Source organism: Pagrus pagrus (genome assembly GCF_965226575.1).
Source record: "Pagrus pagrus genome assembly, chromosome: 11".
Lineage (NCBI taxonomy): Eukaryota > Metazoa > Chordata > Actinopteri > Spariformes > Sparidae > Pagrus > Pagrus pagrus.
Genome location: NC_140195.1, coordinates 33,442,988 through 33,461,296, shown reverse-complemented (window position 1 = coordinate 33,461,296; position 18,309 = coordinate 33,442,988). Strand labels below are relative to the sequence as shown.

At 40.7% G+C, this 18,309-nt stretch overlaps 2 protein-coding genes across 3 annotated transcripts; both read left to right on the top strand.

Annotated features, from left to right (window-relative positions):
* The first annotated feature begins 9,071 nt into the window (after window positions 1-9,071).
* Window positions 9,072-10,653, top strand: nppal (natriuretic peptide A-like). The gene is made up of 3 exons (XM_084365929.1): window positions 9,072-9,200; window positions 9,469-9,749; window positions 10,461-10,653. Exons 1-2 carry the CDS (start codon window positions 9,117-9,119, stop codon window positions 9,745-9,747), a joined length of 363 nt encoding a protein of 120 aa, XP_084222055.1. The 5' UTR covers window positions 9,072-9,116; the 3' UTR covers window positions 9,748-9,749; window positions 10,461-10,653.
* Window positions 10,654-14,988: 4,335 nt separating this feature from the next.
* On the top strand, window positions 14,989-16,115 carry nppb (natriuretic peptide B; the record flags this gene model as incomplete). Of its 2 annotated transcripts, XM_084366281.1 has the most annotated exons (3): window positions 14,989-15,152; window positions 15,514-15,796; window positions 16,056-16,115. In XM_084366281.1, exons 1-3 carry the CDS (start codon window positions 15,039-15,041, stop codon window positions 16,064-16,066), a joined length of 408 nt encoding a protein of 135 aa, XP_084222407.1. In that variant the 5' UTR covers window positions 14,989-15,038. The 2 variants fall into 2 exon arrangements, with proteins under 2 accessions (XP_084222407.1, XP_084222406.1); XM_084366280.1 differs by lacking the exon at window positions 16,056-16,115 and having other exon boundaries at window positions 15,514-15,810.
* Window positions 16,116-18,309: the final 2,194 nt, after the last annotated feature.

Below are 18,309 nucleotides of genomic sequence, written 5' to 3'. Positions count from 1 at the left end.
TTGGGATTTCTTTAATTATGATTGTTGTGGTTACTTTCTTTGATTTGAGTTTACATGCATGATTTAGATTTAAGCCCACAGACTGATTGATAGGCAGGCCAGGTAGCGGGATGCGGGGGCTTTTTCTTTGTTCTTTTCAAAGATGCTGGAAACAAGGGAAGCAGCGCAGTAGGAGAGGAGACCACGAGGGCCACCCAGTGACTTCTTCAACAGCGTATCGAAGGCGTTTGGACGTGATGTGGCAGAAGCTGGAACTTCTGCCAAAAAGCTGTGAGTCCCTGACCGATACACTGTTAGCTACAGCCTGAAGAACTCTGAAAACCAGAGAGAGTTCATCCTGTGTTTGTAGAATTGACTGCTGGCCATCTCCTGTGTTTTAGGTCTACGGAATCGCTGGGAGGAGCTTCAGCCAAAGTGGAGGCCGTGTGAGCGGTGGAAGCAGCACAAACACCAGGGAGATCTTCAGACGGAGGATGGTTCGCGGTGGCTACTCTGCATGGCGGAAGAGACTATAGGAGGACAAAGACTGGAGCGTGGTCGTGAGCTTTCGGACTGTTGAATTTTAACATTGTTCTTAAATTTACTTTTAAAAGGAGGCCCTCTCCCCCTCAAGCAAAAGACGTTGCCCTAACAGTATTATTCCTATATTGGTTTTGTACAATAAATCTCTTCTGTGTAACTTTGTGTTCGGGTAATTGAGTACTGCTCACCATTGTAAAAAAAAGAACTTGCATTAGAATTTGGTGGTTTGTTATTGATATAAAACTAAAAACCGCCATCATTACAGAAGATTTGACTATTTTTCGGAATTTACTGGGATTATAAGAGAAACTATTAAGTGAGAGCAGATAATAGTCAGTTTTGGCTTTTCTGACTGCAGTAGTGCATTTATTCCTTAGCCGTCTAAAGACAAGCCAGTGACAAGGAACATTTGTGCGCCTAGCCAGAGCCCATGCTTTATTTCTGGTGCACGATAAGGTAGTGGAGCTACATTTTGTTCTTGTCTTTTTAAAATTGGCCTGCTTATCTAAAACTGAGTTAAAAACACTGGTAAAATAACTTAAAACAGATCTTCTGGCCACTATATGTTAATTTGTTTTCCTCCGTTTCACATTTGCTGGGACTTCACCACATGGTCCTAAGAACAGAGAGGACAGCATGTAAACCAAAGCATAACATGTGGCCTCAGTGCACTAACAAAGCCTGTAAACAACCACCTGGTTGCTACAGTTCCCCAGGTTTGAATCTCCCCTCTCCCATTGGCAGGAAGCGCACCTGAACGCACCGTGAGTTCCAGCATGACAGTCTGATGCACGAGAGCTTAAGCATAGCTGTACGCTGCACGGTAGTGTCATTGTAATATGTTGCTGGAAGCATCAGCTTTCGCCTGCACAGCTGTTACTAAAAGGGAGCAACCAGAAGTTTGGATTATACCTTCACCTAGGCCGCAGTCTTTTACCTCGCTGGACGAGGAACAGATTGCCTTGTGTTACCAAACACGTCCTGAGAAGTGAGGACTTCCCCTCAGCAAGAAGTGGCCCACTGTTCAGTCCCGTTTTCTTTGCCCTGGTCGAACTCTGCTGTTTCCTCTGCTACAACGCAGAGAAGAACCACCGTCAGCACGCTAGCAGAACAAGACAGCCAATGCCATTCATCCATGCTGAGGAAACAAACTGGATTAACTGTCACAAGTGAGGCTTATTTAGTGACTGGGTAGATACTAGAGGGAAACAGCTTGACATTCCAAAACACCTCCATTGCGAAACCCCTCCATCCCGACACACCCAACTCAGACACACCGCTGTTCCGAATCCGACTTTCAAGTTCCAATTACTTCCCAATATGGTTAGGGTTAGGGGTTAGGGTCAGGGGTTCCACAATAGCCTTTTCGGAATAGCGGGGTCTTTAGAAAAAATGGGAAACCACGCCATTACGATGAATGGAAGTTTATTTTCGGAACAGCAGGGTTTTGGAAAATCGGGCGGGTGTAACCATACTAGAGATTTATAGCGTGTACTTGTATGCTTTTAAGCGACATTTATTTTTGAGTTTGTGGCCTGCTGAGTCCGATTTGCTGCTGTTTTACACTCAAAAGCTTGCTGTTTGCCTTTCTTTGTGCTCATCACAAGCTGATTTGAGCCTCTCCACTTCGTGGACATAAGTGTTAGCTTTGCTGCCATGTGAGTGAGCAATAAACCACATTTCTATCAAAGAACAAGCACCAGCCGTGGCGACCCCTGTTGGTGTTTGCCAGTAGGGTCTGGAGTTGGTTGCGGGTTGGCAGTGGGCTGGGCCAGCCTGGCAATCTGGTAACTGAAGGCACCTGGGCCAGGTGATCTGGTTTACTATTTAAGTGGTTTCTCATTCATTGTGTCTCTCTCTCTCCTCCTAGATGGATGCCTGTCTCCCCGGGTGATGCGGCAGTCATAGCTTTAGTTATTCCTTTGTTCCCTTTTATGCACCTTACAACACCTACTCACCACACATGCCCATCCTACACTACTGATTTTACTGACTTTCATACCTCATGTTGTCACTTTGCTTCATTTGTTATTATAGTTATGTTAAATAAACATACTTTGTTATTAATTTGAAACAGTGCATCTCTCTTTTTGTCATGGCCTAGAGCCAGCTGTGACACCAGCAGAGGGTGATTCAAGCCTGAGTTTGTTCATTGGCCACTGAGTATTAGAAAGGCTATGTCTATGTACTATGTCTCTCCACAGCTGTTTCCTCTTCCTCTTCTTCCTTCTTTCTCTTTCTCTTTTTCTACGAACCTACACGTACACACGCTCACGCACACAACCATGCACACTTCTGTAGCACAGATCGCTCGGTTTCACAGTTTTATAGTTTAGCTAATGTAGCTGAATGATTGTTGATGATGTAGTTTTTTGTTGGCTGAAGTATCATTGATTATCAGTTTTGCTCAAATTAATACATGATATTGTACAGAGCAGTTTTCAGTGATTATTCTTGTATATGCTTTGTGGTTACAGCTGGTTGTGATGGTTAGTGCTTGGATTAATTTCCTTCATTGTTCTTTTAATTTTAAATAGTTTATAAATATTTACATTTAAAATGAACCCTTCTTTTGAGACTGTTTCTGGTCTGGTTATTGGTCCCTGTTTCCAGGGTGGTGCTGTGTATTATTAATTTATATTGATAATTTGTATTATTGATTGATTAGTAGTTATTACTTGCTTATAACCGAACCTGCCCTACCGTTGTATCCCAACACATTTCTAATGCAAATAACCGGGCAGTAGTCACTTATACCAAGACCAAGAACACCATAGACAGAATATTTTTCTAGTCTGTTAGATAAAATTAAGTCATTTAAGCTTGACTTAGAGAGATCTTACAGGTTTGGGTGTGCTAGATGTGAAATTAACTGAGTAAGATTAAGGTTAAAAAGTTCAGGTAAGGGTTAGGGATCATATTAGTTACGACTTAGCAAGTTGTGGATATTTAAATGTAAGAAACCAATGCCACTAAACCTGTGGGTAGGGATGGGTACCTTTCACATTTGAACCGATACGGTACCGATACTCTGTACCTGCGAATCGGTACCGGTATATATCGGTACCTGTTTTCGGTACTTTTTTGCGTATATGTGTGGTAATTGAAGTTATTCAACATCATCAACATCAAGGAACTCCAACATAAAACTTAAGAGAACTTGAGAAAAATGTGCGTGGGGGAAAGTAAATAATTTCGAAATAAATAGTGAAAATAAATGACTCTATAACATTTTTCACATTAGAAACTAAAACAAACCACCCATTCAAGAACTATACCACACATCTTTAACAGTTCTTTTTGAGGAACACGAGCATATCTACTTTATGTGGCAAGAGCCGAGCCCGTTCCATGCTGACTGTGTCCCCAGCTGTGTCTCCTTAGCCTTTGTGAATGGAGTCACCGTTGCAGCTCTCACTGTAACTGAAGGGCGGGTAGAGAATAGGGCAGACGGACCTGTAGATCAACATAAGAGTGTAACATTACCTTACGTGGAACCGAGCCGATTATAACAACAAATGCTAATCAAATTGCAAAGTCACTTTAGCTCATTATTTAGCCTACCTGGAGCTGACGAACTTGATGATGATGCCTCGCTAATTGAGTCGTGATCGTAGGCGTCGTCATCGATTTTTGACGGCGGATCTTCTCCCGGCTGCTACGGTGCCTGCTGTGGGAGTCGTAGTGGCCTGCGTATTAAAGCTCTCGAAAACAAGAGCTGGTACCCAATGAGGGGTGAGCATCTAGAGCAGGGGCACACATGTCATTGATTGTAAAAAGTCTTGCAGGTGGCTGAGACAGGCAACAGTGAAATATGCTTGCAGACAACATTCGAGAGCCCAGTCAATTTGGATGAAGATGTCTTCCCAGAATAGATTAAAATTGTCAATAAAACTTTTGAGCTTTATATGGAGTCTGAAGCCACTCGTGGTCAAAGTGTTGACACCGGAGGGGGTGGTGTGGAGCCGCGCTGCTGTACCTAACATTGTTGAAAACGGAATCCCCAGGCTATCCTGGACGTTCATGTCTGATGCAGATGAGGACGCAAAACCGGAATGGCTGCATGCGTGGTTTAGAGCTGGCAGATTGTCTGGACACTGCCTCCCTCAGCAGCCGATGTAGTGAGGCTGAGATCTCCTCTCTGGTACCAGGATCATTAGCAGTAGCCAAAGCTGAAGGGGAGTTATAGATCACTCATGTAATTTTCAATTCGGTTGTCAGTATTTAAATTTGTTTGCTATTGCTGACTTAAGTCTATCTGGATCGCTGCAGGTAATGTCATTAATATTTTCCTCATTAAGGACATATTTCACTCTCTCACCCCATTATTGATCAAGATGACTTTTTATAACCCGTCCCACCTGATCCACGGACTGAGATCCGCAAATACAGAGGGACGCAGCTGCTCTCCTCCTCCTCTTACTCAGTTAAATATCAGTGTATTTTTTTCATATGCAGTCAAACAGAGTTGTTGATGGGACAGATGATTGTGAAACAGCGAGCAGAGGGTCCAGCAGCCGAGGACCACATCCCTGTCCCTCACTGAAAACGAGTGCCACTGTTTAATATGCTCCAGGTCCTGGTACACCTGCCTCTTAAAGGGAATGGGAGACGACACTCGGATTGGTTTAATATATGTTCTGCCTAAAACACACCCATGACTGATTCAGAGTCTAAATACAACCCCTTTAGGCCATGCATCGCACTTTGCGCCCAGATTATCCGCCGTTTAACAAGCAAAAAGGACTTGAACACGCCCTAAACACACTAGACTTTAGATCAAGTGCCTATGCCTTGTCTGAATAGGGCCCATCATCTGCTGTAATAAACATTTTCTTTACTTCATTTACCAGTCTCTCCTGATTGAAAGCTCTACTGAAGTTCAGACAGGAAGAGTCATTCACATTGCTTAGTCTTCAGTTTATTTCTAATCATCCATTCATTCACCTCTCTCACTCATGTTCACTCATAATTGCCTGTCACTATCTGGGGCTGTCAATTGATATCAGCTATCTATCCAATAGCACAGAGACACATCTTCACTGTTAGCCTATTATCTTGCAGCTGTCTTTTTAAATATGATTGTCTCCCTGCCTTTAGTTTATTCATGCTGCTGTTTTGCGCACCCTCCACCTCCCCATCATCGCCTGGTCTTTGCAGATTCATCAACTTCATCGTTTCATTAGCTCATCTGTCTCAGATGAGTCATCATCGATCACCACCTCCAAGTGCCTGGACTCCATGGGGGTATTCTTCTTGCTGCTGCTCAGGGCAGACGCCCTTCAATCACGAAATCTCACTGTAGAGTCTTAGCTCTCCTTATTAAACTTGCAGTTGCGGAAATCCCAGAGTACAACCTTGGAAGATCCTCTCTTCAACTCCAAGTCCAGACAGGTGGTTACTCGTTTCTGGTTCACCAACACTTCCGCCATGTTCTCTTCTTGTTCGACATCTCTCCCATTCACTACTCTGGACAACTCATTCAGAATCGGAGGCACTACCTCGGCCTCCTGCAAAATCACAGAACGTTTAATACAAATCATGGGCTGATGGTCATCCCAAGCATATCACCGTTACATCCATTTGGCTATAAAAGATCCCAGATCTGCTCAATCTCATCTTAAATAATGTTGCGAATTGTCAATTTTCAATGTATGCTTCTTGACTTGCAGTATTTGGTACTTGCCATGTTTGTTGTTGCTCACCAAAACACTAAGGCAAATTCCTTACATGGGAAATCTTGCTTGTCAATAAACCTCATTCAGATTTGGATTCCTATAGATTAAACTATTCAATAGTACATAAATAGTTAAAATTATCTTTACCTTCACCAGTTGCAACAGTAAACTGCACAATTCATGCATTAATTAATGCATGAATGCATCTGTGATATGGGAGCCTTTTGTTTGCATTGATTACTTTTGTGTTTGTTACTCAATATTTCTGGGCAGAGTAGTATTGACACTTTGTCATTCACAGCTCATTCATTATGATCTGATGGCCATTTTGACTACAAGTGACTGACAGTACTACATCTGCCATCAGTATCACATCTGTCTGACAGTATCACTTCTGTCTCTGTGACAGGATTAACAGATTGAATTAACAGAGCTCAGATTCTTTCCAAGTGAGGTGAAACACTCACAGCATCCCTGAGGCTTGAGTCAATTTCATATGATAGCTCTCCAGTTGAGAAGCTGGTGCAATGTCAATTAGCTGCTATCCACCTCCACAGTGTGCTCAGCTTCCCAGGGTCCAAGGCTAATCGCTCATCATTTACCCCTGGTACATGTCTGGATAGTGGCTAATTTTCACCACCTCCACTGAGCCCCAAGAGGGAAGAGACAGACAAATTATAGCAATGGTTGGGTCTGACAGCATGTAACATGTTTACACAATAATGCAGGAAGTACACAAAGCATATGACTTTAATTTGACTCACTATAGAGATAGGTGCTGTTCATGCTCAGCCTCAGTTAGCACACAAAGGTGAAGGAAGCTGGAGCAAACAAATGTGGAAGAAACCTCAATAGGTTTCAAAATCAGTTTTGAAAATTCAATATTTAATAGATTTACAGGGAAATGTACAGTCAATATACAATTTGAAGTGCAACAACCAAACAGTATAGGTTTTATTATTAACTTGGAACAAACACTTCTGTTTTGTCGTTTGTATTTCTATTAACGGAGGCATTTTCTTCCCTTGATACAAGACAGCTAGTATTCCACGGCGCACAGTTAATAACCAGTGCTGACACTGATGTAAGGTGTATAGTGTGCCCTTATGAAAAGATGCGAAATTCAATGTTTAAGAGGTCAGTTTGGATGTAGCTCATCCAGCCTTTATGCAGTATACTGCAGTGTGTTAAGTCAATTAAGACAAGTTTCTTTTATTGGTACAGCACCAATTCACAACAAAACTTATCTCATGACACTTATCAATTGGAGCAGGTCTAGACCATACTCTTTAGTTAATGACATAACAGACCAAAAATAAATATAGGGGTTTTTATTTGACTAGAACTGATCCTGACTGTACCATAGCTGCCATGCACTGATATTGTAGAAAGAAATTATTTTCAAAACATTGTTATTGGACATTTCCCCAGGGTTCTGCACAAGAGGATCTCATTCACTATAAACTAAAAAAGGATGTCAGATAGGGTATTTTTTTTTTTGGCAATGCAGCTTCAAAATGTAATTTTTTTATACAGTTGCAGTTGAAGGCACAACAAAAACAACTAACAAAACAAAAAAGATGAACTTTCTCAGGTGTTACTAGGTCTCAGTGACATTAACCACTAACCTCGTTCAGAGAGGAGAATCTAATATTAACCTCGGTGGGGAAAACTCATGAAACTTTCTCACAAACAGTTCCTGAGGGGGACACCAAAAGAAATGCTGTAATTAACTAACAAACACTCTGTCACCCTGCTATACACTAATCTACTGGAAGTATACAGGTCGCCACTACTGCGGTGGCGTCGCCCTTCAATGTCCATGTGTTTCACCTGCGAAGTGAACATTCTACCTTTACTTTCTATGTAAAGTCACTTTTTACAGCGATATCTTGGAAATAAGGACCATCTGTGGAGTGAAGAGTGGTGGTGTGAGACCAAACACTTTACCTGGGCGTACAGAGGACCAAGAACATTATAGTTATTATTACAGTTATAAATTATTGATTAATATTACCATTATTTTAAATTTGACCCTCTATGAAGGGCTGTAGTTGGCATTTCCCCCCCCCCGGCGATTACTGAAATAAAACGTATGAATATATAATTCATGTAACGTTTTCATAACATTGTATTTTTTTTTTTTCCTAATGTAATGTGTAATGATTAAATGCAGCTCTTGACTGATTATGCTGGATAGCTAGTAGAGTAACGTTGGTGTACAACACAGTACTTCATCACAAATGTGGCGTATGTTTTTTTTCTCTAGTTCACTTTTTTTCTGGCTGTTGTTGTAAACAGTGTCAAATATGTAAAATCTGCCAGTCATATAAGGTACCTTCAGTAACTGGGGGTCACTGTTGGAGGTCTTTAATCCAGCTCCCCATGCTGCTGTCACTGTCAGCGGAGCTGCTACATTTGCTACTGTTGAATGTTCCTGTGGCTATAGCAAACATCAGCTGACCATGAGCTGACATAAAGAGTGACCTGTAATTCCGTGGAGAGAAAATGAAGACTAGTGATTATTATGATTATATGTATGTGTGGGTTCTTATTGTGTTCAGTGGGAGAAGTAAAAAACTATCTAATGACAAGGGCAGGGAACCCAAGTGCTGAGGGGCTATAGTTACAGTTATTTAGAAGAAATAGTTATTCCAAATGAAGCCAATAAAACCTCAGTGAGTCTTCACTCATATTGTTGGACAGCTTCGACACTTCAGTCTCTATGTTCAAGTTAGCCTGTACTCCCACGTGTGGGGCCATTAGTCACACCTCATTAATTTCCCCAGGCCTTGTGACGGAATCAGGTCGTGTATAAAGGGGCACCTGGCCACCGTCAAAGAGCCGGACAAGCAGGAGACGACTGAGCCACAGCAGCTGGTCTTTACAGAAGAAGAAATCAAACTGCAATATAGAATGAACCCAAATATCTCCGTTTGCTGCTTATCTCTACTTTTACTGCTTCATTTCGTAAGGGCCAAACCCCCTTCTGATCTCCAAGTAAGTCTACTCAGGTCTACTATGTGCTATTTGACCACATCAGAAACACTACTGTGACAGGAGATCTCTCTACAGGCGTAGAAGAAGAAAGTTTTAGTTTGTGTGAAGACAGAGTGGATTTAATGTTTAACTGAGGCTGTATGTGAGAGGTGACTGTACTGTTGGTGTAGATGAGGAGCGTCTTTCTGACTGTTGGGAACTGAACTGCGCTGGAAATAAGAGTGAATTACATTGTGATGAAAAAGACTTTCCACTTGTGTGTTTTCAGAGTTTGAAGCAGCTGTTAGAGGAGATCAACACAGCGCCGTATTACTCCTCCGAGGAGATGGAGGTGAAAAGAGACACTTCGGTGTTCGGAGCTCCAGAGCAGAAGCCCTGGAGCTCCTCCGACCCACTGGCGGCCAAAGAAAACGTCCTCGCGCGTCTCTTCAAAGACCTCATGAGGACGTCGAAGCGCTCGTGGAGCCGCTACAAGAAGGGCGGTCTGAGGAGCTGCTTCGGTGTGCGCCTGGAGAGGATCGGCTCCTTCAGTGGGCTGGGATGCTGAAGGTAGGAGGCAGACAGCCGGGGACCATATCATCTTGTGTACGTTCATTTTCGATAACTGCAACACGGGAAAATGTTCCATCTGAGTTCCTACAGCTGTCTTTTCACAGATGCAGAAAAATGTGACATAATAAATAGGCCTATATGAATTTCTTTTTAAACTCAATAGTGTTGATGAAATACAGGAAATGTGTTGCTGTATTTTCAAATGTGTTATGGCTGTTGAATTGATTTAACACAATGTAGAGCTTATATTATATATAGGAGAATTATGGGTCACATTTAAAACATTTACTAGCCACATATTCACAAAGTACTATAATATGATATAATAAAATAACAACATTAATATATTAACATTAGGCCTAGTGAAAAAAGTACTAGAGTATAGTAGTAGAGTATATGACCTCAATTTATTATGCAAATCTTTTTTTTCTACATTTCAAGAGGAATTTATAACAGTTAATGCCACTGGCATAAAAATGCATCAAAAACGGTGTCTGTGTATTTGTACATAGAAAATGAATGTAGTTGTAGCAGCTGTAGTAGCTCATTGATCAGGATGTCACTGAACATCTGCAGCGCAGCAGCTGGAGGTGAAGTGGCTCATTGCTTCAGGGCAGCTGTGCAGCAGCCCCAGTTTCAGCCAGTGATGTAAACTGTAACAAACTGCGTTCCAACCTGTGCAGTAATAAGATTTTATTCTGTCAACAGGAATGGATGACTCTACACATAAATGTGACCAGAACCACAGAGCTCCTCTCAGTCACACAGCTCTGACTGACATGTTAAAGGATGCTTACATCAGTCTCTCCTTGGTTCTCATGCAGAACTGTGATTCCCTTTTTCTTATGTGAGCTGTTAAATATTAAATGATTGTAAATGTATTTATTATTATTTTATTTAATTGTTGGATAGAGTTGCCTTGTAATAGATTGTATTGTAGTAAAATAATTATTTTGCATAATAACTGAGTCTGAATTTCTTTTTTGGCCACAATTGAAAGCAGCTTACTCGTCATCACTTTCGTCATGCTATGCACATTTAATAAAACGGTGTGGTAGATGGGGAACACATTTTATTAATGTATTTTATTTTAATTTTTTTATATCGTTGTCACTTATCATCAGTTATGTCTTCCGTTTAGACTTTTCACATGGGAACATATGAACCCCTTCAAATAATGTAACCTATCCAGAAACAGTGTGTTTTAGCTCTTTTCTTTATTTTTTTTAAATTCAATTTGACTTGACTGAATTCCATGCCAAGCTGTATTGGGATAATGAAAGGCAACCGGCTTTTATTTCTAAAAAAGTCAACTTCTCATGGTGTCAGAAAGCCAGACCTGTGTGCAGCTTTGTGACATTTTCCAGCTAATCCATGAGGGTTTTAAATAGTTGACTTACCTTGAAGGAACAGTTTGCCAAAAAAGTCAAACTCAGTCGTCATCTCTTCCCTCCATGCTGATGGAAAGTCAGGTGAAGTTCTGTACTCCACAAAACATATTTAGGAGCTTCACAGTATAACAGCTTTGCAGCATTCTGCTTAACAACTGAAGTAGCCGGAGACCTGATTTAAAATGGAAAAACATCAAATGGCTCCATACAGCTCATCTGCTGTAATCCAAGTCTCCAGAAGCCCCAAGATCCTAGAGTGATATGAAAAGATGTTATGTACACCCTTTTAAAAGCTGAAGCTCACTGTCGCTGCTGAACTATATGTATTAGCACACACCTGGTCTGAAGTGGGTGCACGAGCTTGACTGCACATAAAGGGCCGGATCTACTAAAGGTTTGCATGTATTAAAACGTGTGCAAACTGTCGCCGAAACAATGGAAGGAGACACAGAGAATGCATTTTTCACCCTCGTGTGAACATTTTTGGGATGAATGAGGAAACTATCATTAGAACATATCGCCTATCCAGCCTTGCCATTTTGGAGCTGTTGGAGGAACTCAGAGCGGATTTGGAGCCAGCTACGAGAAGGAGTCACGCAATACCTGCAATAACAAAACTCCTTGCAAGTTTACTACTATTATTATATTTATATTATTATACGCCAATTTTTCTTTTGTTCTTCTTCTGATGTCTTGGTATCTCCTTCTCACTTCATCCACTGTTCGCCTGTTTTTTCCAACAGCATTAACTTTTTCACCGATTTTCTCCCACATGGCGTTCCTTTGCGCGACCGTCAGATTCCTTTGCTGCAGCTCATTGAAATGTTTATTCGCTTCCTCTACCGACACTTCTAACTCCAAAGGGTCGAATTTCACTTTGCGCTTTCGCTCTCTCAAACTCGCCATGCTGAAAACCATGAAACACGCTAAACCCTCATTTAAATAGGCGTGTCTCCAACACGTTTGCACCTGTTGTCATTAACGCAATCACTCTAAGTAAATCGCCCGCAAACCGTGGTTCAACCCCACACGCAAATTTCTAGATTGCCCACGCAGATTAGTACAAGCAATTTGGGATCTTAGTAGATCCAGCCCAAAAAGGGTATAAATAACGTCTTTATAAATCAGTTGGGATTTCCGGGCTTCTGGAGACTTGGATTACACCAGACGAGCTGTATGGAGCCAATTTGTTTCGACAGGATTTTTTTCTAACATTTCCATCAGCATCGGGGTCAGTAGATGATGATTGAATTTTTATCTTTGGGTGAACTGTTCTTTTAAGAAGTAGGAGCATTTCTCAACCAATAAAGGAACTTTTCTTGCCTTAGTTTATCACAAATATTCAAACAACTGAACAAATGGCCCATCTACATGTCCTGGTTTATAATCTGGCCCAATTGAATAGCCCTGGTATGAATACTTGTGAACCAAAGAAAGAAAGACCAATGCATGAACTGACAATGATATTCCTAGAGCCATGCTGCTAGAGCAGCTGAATATCTGTCGATAGGCCTCACTGCAACATAACATAAACCTGCATTCATTTTCTAAATCTGGCTCTTTAGCTGCTTAATGCTTCACTGTGTTCATCTGCTTTTTGCTGTTGAGCAGGTAGTGTACAGTGGGTTTATCAGAGTTTTTTCTCTGAAAACAGCTCTGCCCTACAAAGCCAAAGTGCAGTGACTACAATTCAGCTGCAAAATACAGTTATGACTGAAAAAAAACAGGAGAGTTCACAGGTATTCATTTACAGACTGACAACCCATTTAATTTACATCAAGCCATCTTAATACACAAAATAATACTTAAGGATTTTTTGATTTATAAAGGTGATGACAACAATTTACATACCACTTTATTTTGCAAAGAAACAGATCGTAATTTTCTTCCTCATTATTCTTTTCACCTTCCACAACTAAAAAACCCTAAAAAGGGTTAAGCATATTTTTGACTCTGACTGACTTTGAAAAGTAGGCAGATAACCTATCAAGGTGGCTCAGGGAAAGGTTTTACAAGACATTAATAATGCATTAGAAGAAGTCCGACGTGTTAACAACCTACTGCGTAAGTCCTACCATGCATTACAATTACAGTATATAGAAGGTCACATAATTTAAATAATGGATTGATTCTTTTTGGAAATGTGTTCATGTGAGGGATGTAATTTTGATGTGTGTAAGTTTGGTTGTTTTCTTATTTTAAAGCAGGATATTTTTTTAATATGGGGAGGTGTGTCATCTTCAACATGGGATTCATTGATATCATCACCTGCATTCACTCAATCAGGATACGGAGACACCCCTTGCCAAGTTTATAAAATGGCTTTGTCCACCATTTTGTTCCCTTATGAAGACCTTCAAAGTCAAAACCAGTTGGTGTTTTATTGTTCTGTAAGTAGCCATGTTTTGAATAAGGACTTTTCTATCTAATTTAACTGTTTTTGTTCCTGCTCCATGCATGAGTGCCTGAAGTTTGTTTTTTCTCCTCATACTCGAGGATTCTTTAATTTTTTCTTAAAAAGTCATTTATTCCAACATGCAAACAATAAAACTATTAAATAACAGATTTCATGTAATAAGAAATCAATTTCAATTCTTATTTTTCAAGAAGAAGATTGTAGTTACTGCACTTTGCACTACCCATATATCTTTTCAAGGTGAGAGAGCAATATCTGCATTTTTAATGGTCGTAGGTCAAGTAATTGGTCATGATTTTTAAGACTTGAAAAGATTACTTAAACAATACATAATTAATAAGCACATAACCACTGTTCTACCTGTAGCACATTTGGCTGGACAGTCAAAAAACTTTGAAGCCATTTTGCTCAGTTTCACTGTTCACATAGTTGTCTGCAACTGATGCTGGAAACAAAGTTGATGAGAGCACCAAGACTGAAATGATACAGTAAAAAAAGTTGTGGACCATAAAACCAAAATAGTTGGCTGAAAGATGCTAAAAGGCTGAGTGGAGCTGAGGGTAGCAGCAGAGTCTGTGATCATGGTGAGTTTCAATAAAACTTGGAAGTTCAAACTCGGAAAGTCCAACTCCCCAGTCTGCAATTTCAACTGAAAAGGCCCACCTAAAGTCAGATTTCCGACTTGGAAAGTTGGACGCACCTTGCTTACACCAACATCAGAATCCAAATGGCCGCTCTGCTTATCAACAGCTGTGAAAGCTGTAGAATATACTGTTTATTAGTACTTTCTTATTTGTGTCTCATTAAATCAGTCCTAGGCTAATCTGAAGACATGTTACTCCAATGTTTTTATGCACAGAATACCATGTAATGTGTTGTTATCAACTGGCATTGCTGACAATGACTAACATTGGCGAACCTGGCTGGAATTGGTATTCTGACTTGTTGTAGCCTTGTGTAACACAGTCAACTTGGGTATGACATAATTCCCAGCTCCAACCTCTGAGGTAAATGGAACGCACCATAATTCTCTGTGGGCTCATCATTACAAGCGACACCGATCACATGGTTTGGTTTCTCCCACTGAAGGCTGATCTCTGCAGACTGCCCTGCCACAATCACGTACACCACTTAATTTAGTAACACGGTCACACTGTCTTTTAGTTTACTACTTCCCGTAGCTCAGTGACAACAATGTCCCGTGTAGGAGGGGGTGGGGTATGTTTCTGAGACAAAGTAGCATGCCCCATATCTAAGAGACAAGTCTTTAAAAGGAGCAGTTTCCGACAGCTCCTGTTATCAGAATCAGGTGTCAGGAATGCCACTGAAATTCCAGGCATACCTATGTGTGTTGAGCCTAAGTATAAAAGAGCAGAGGGTGCTGCTGTGGGCTCCAGCATCTAAACAGCTCCAAGGACAAGCCAAAGAGCATCCATCCATCTATTCAGTGATACAGCCAGCAGGAACTCACAGAGAAACATGCATCTGTATTCCGTTCCCCTCTGTGGCGTCCTCCTCATCTTAAACCTGCAGCTCATCAGCACATATCCCATCAGCACTGGCTTGACTGACACTGACATGGACATCTTAAAGGTGAGGCGACAATGAGCGATTTTGAAACAGGGCTCCACCATCGGTCCAATCTGCAGCAGCAGAGCAGAAGAGTTTCATTTTATCTTCCCCCATTAGGGATTGTATAAATGTGGCATACCGTTTGATGGGACTCATGATTTGTGCTTATTGAAGTTAAATTGATGCTCTCAGTGAATAATAATTAGTGTAATGATAGAGTAATATTAAAGGCTGCAGTAGGATATTCAGTATTGACTAAAATCTAATGCATCATAATGCTTTAAAGCACCACCAGAAATGTTTGAGGGTCCCGCCTGTGAATGTTTATCCTTTTTAAGATATATAAAACTTATCCTAACATGTGTCTTTTTGGATTATGCAGGTGATCCTTCACAGACTTGAGGAGTCAGTTTCAGAGCAGACTGAGGTGGCCCAAAGAGTCCCTGCAGAGAGTGACGATCTGGACAGCCTGAACATAGAGGACGTAGATGGAGAGCAGCCCCAAACTGGACTTGATGAGGCAGCAATCAGGGAGTTTTTCTCAGCCAAGAACCTCAAGAACGTCCGCAATGACTCATCCAGGAGATCTTCAGGCTGCTTCGGTCGACGGATGGATAGGATAGGCTCCATGAGCTCTCTTGGGTGCAACACTGTTGGCAGATACAGTAAGTTGAAGTAATTACACTCAAGGTTGAGCACTTACAATTTTGTTTGGGTCAGGGGTATTATGGAAAATCATTATAATAGTCAACAAGAAAAAAGATTTGACTCACGCTGCGATTAAACAAGAGCCTGGTAAAAATATATTTAATATACTTTAAGGACAGTGTAGCATGAGTTTACCTCATATAAATAATGACATGAATATTAAAATATGAATAGTCCTGATGGCAGATTTAATGTTGTTTTCTTGTTCTCTTACAGATCCAAAGTAAAGATGAAGTCTTACCATCTAAATTCTGGAACTGCAACGTCTCTACCAAAAGATATTTTTATTTTAATGCTATTTATTTAGTAATATTTATTGAGTATTGTCTGTGGCTTACAAATATATTTATTTAAAATGATGTAAGATTGTTCTTTAAGTACTGTTAAAAGTTTGAATAAATGTTTACAACTGCACATCATTAAACCGAGTGTTGCTTGGAGTTAAAGGTGATTTATTTGTCATTTTATAACACAGGGCTGCATAACAAAAGAACCGTTTGTAAACTCCTTCATGCTACACAAACATAGAACAGTTATTTATATTCATACATACATAAGCATGTAGTACATTTTTTGAATTTGCATGAAGGTGAATGTAAACAGCAGTTATGTAAAAGTTCAACATCAGGTAAACACTGCCATTAACTGACAGCATTTTAGCACCAAGCATCAATGATGAAAACACAGAGCCCACCTGTCCTCGTCTGGCTGTAGGTCAGCCCGTCGAGTGCAACAGCTTGATCCAGTATGTTGTGCTAGAGACAGGTATCTGTAAAGATGTGGGCTCAACAGTCTCTTTTTTTATCTGCTGTGTGGCCAGCCTGGGCTATTTAGTCCATTTAATTTGCCTATGACCTGATATTAGCCAGAAGCAGCCTTAAATCAGGGCAAAAATAATTAAGAGGTAAATTATGTTTCAAACATTGCTTTCACAATTTTTGCAATCATAATGACTGATAGCCGGCAAGGTCTTATCACATGGACTGAATGTCACAATACAAACAAAGCCACAGTGCAAACAGCATCCACAGCATGTCCTGTTAGCACTCCCATGGGTAGAGAATGTGGGAGTGGATAAGGACAAGACAAAGATGATGAAAACACACCTCTTGAAATATATAATATTGATGAAGTAGCCATTCCAAGTCAACCACAGGCAACTGCATTCAGGATATTCTGTAATTGTTCAGGATAAGTATGACTATGCTGAAATCACTGATGAGTAGTGAGGCGATGGATACACCCTCGTCACATTTCTTTAAACTGGATTTTGACTGATAACATAACAGACATGTTAAGTTGTTGTTAGTTCTGTATGGATCCTGGGGTAAATGTAAACCTTAGTTTTCAGCACCATGGACAGCACACAAAACCATTCAATCTTGTCGACAGTCACAGTCTGTTCACCCTGCTGCCATCTAACAAGAGATACAGAAGCGTGCGCTCTTCCTTAATATGTGCAAATCACAGCGTGATTCAGTGTAAACTGGTTCACAGAACCTACTGGACTAAGATGAGACTATCCAAAATCTATGCAGATGTAGACCCTATCTGTGAAAGATACAAGTCAGGTCCAGCCTCCTTGATACACATTTTTGGTCTTGCCTTTCTCTTTATAGCTATTGGACTGAAATATTTCACACTCTGTCAGTACTCAAGTTTGAACCAAAACCCATGACAGCAATTTCTGGCATCGTACCCAGTGCGAAACAAAAGTCCAAATATATTCTTAATCTATTGGCCTTTCTTACGTTGCTGGTGTGCTGAATAATACTACTGAGATGGAAATCTTCAACCCATGTTTAGCATTACTCAATGGAAAATAAGAAAACACTCATATGCTTGTTCATTTGTTGAATGCTGAACTTGCTTCTTTCCATGAATGTTCTGATGAAAACTCAATAAAAAGAGATTAATAAAAAAAAGAAGAAAGTAATAAAATGGGAGACTCATCAGCAGTCTGAGGTCCTAATGTCTGTTTTTCTGCATCCTATTGGTCCATGTGTCCAATTCCCAATTCCTTAGGGTACACATTGTACATTGTTGGTAAATCTCTCTCATTCACCCCAGGCTTTCCCAAAGGTGGCAACTCAGTGTGCCTCACTTGAGCGGCTCATCTCCTGTTACGGCCTGGTGCCTGACCCACCCCATTAGATACCCACAGGTCATTAACTAGAACAACATCAGGGTTCCAAACTTTTTCTTTGTCCTGTTGATTTTCCCTGGTTTTAGGTGTTTATGTATTCCCAAAATATGGCTTCAGTTTGTTATAGTGTGCAACGGCTTTATAATGGCCAAGCGTTGTTCCACTTTAATGTAAATGTGGGATCTGCTCCAGCCCCGGTGACCCTGCAAAAGACAACCAGATACAGATAATGAATATTGTACAACTGACAGTTTACTCACTATCCTTCTCAAATAAAGATGGCAAGTGCAGACCAGTTGCCCACGAGACGAGCACCAGGCTTTG

Bases quoted from the DNA above. Each gene is read 5' to 3' on its own strand.
- nppal (XM_084365929.1), top strand. From the start codon at position 9,117: ATGAACCCAAATATCTCCGTTTGCTGCTTATCTCTACTTTTACTGCTT. The intron at 9,201-9,468 runs GTAAGTCTACTC...GTGTGTTTTCAG, and splicing joins AACCCCCTTCTGATCTCCAA to AGTTTGAAGCAGCTGTTAGA.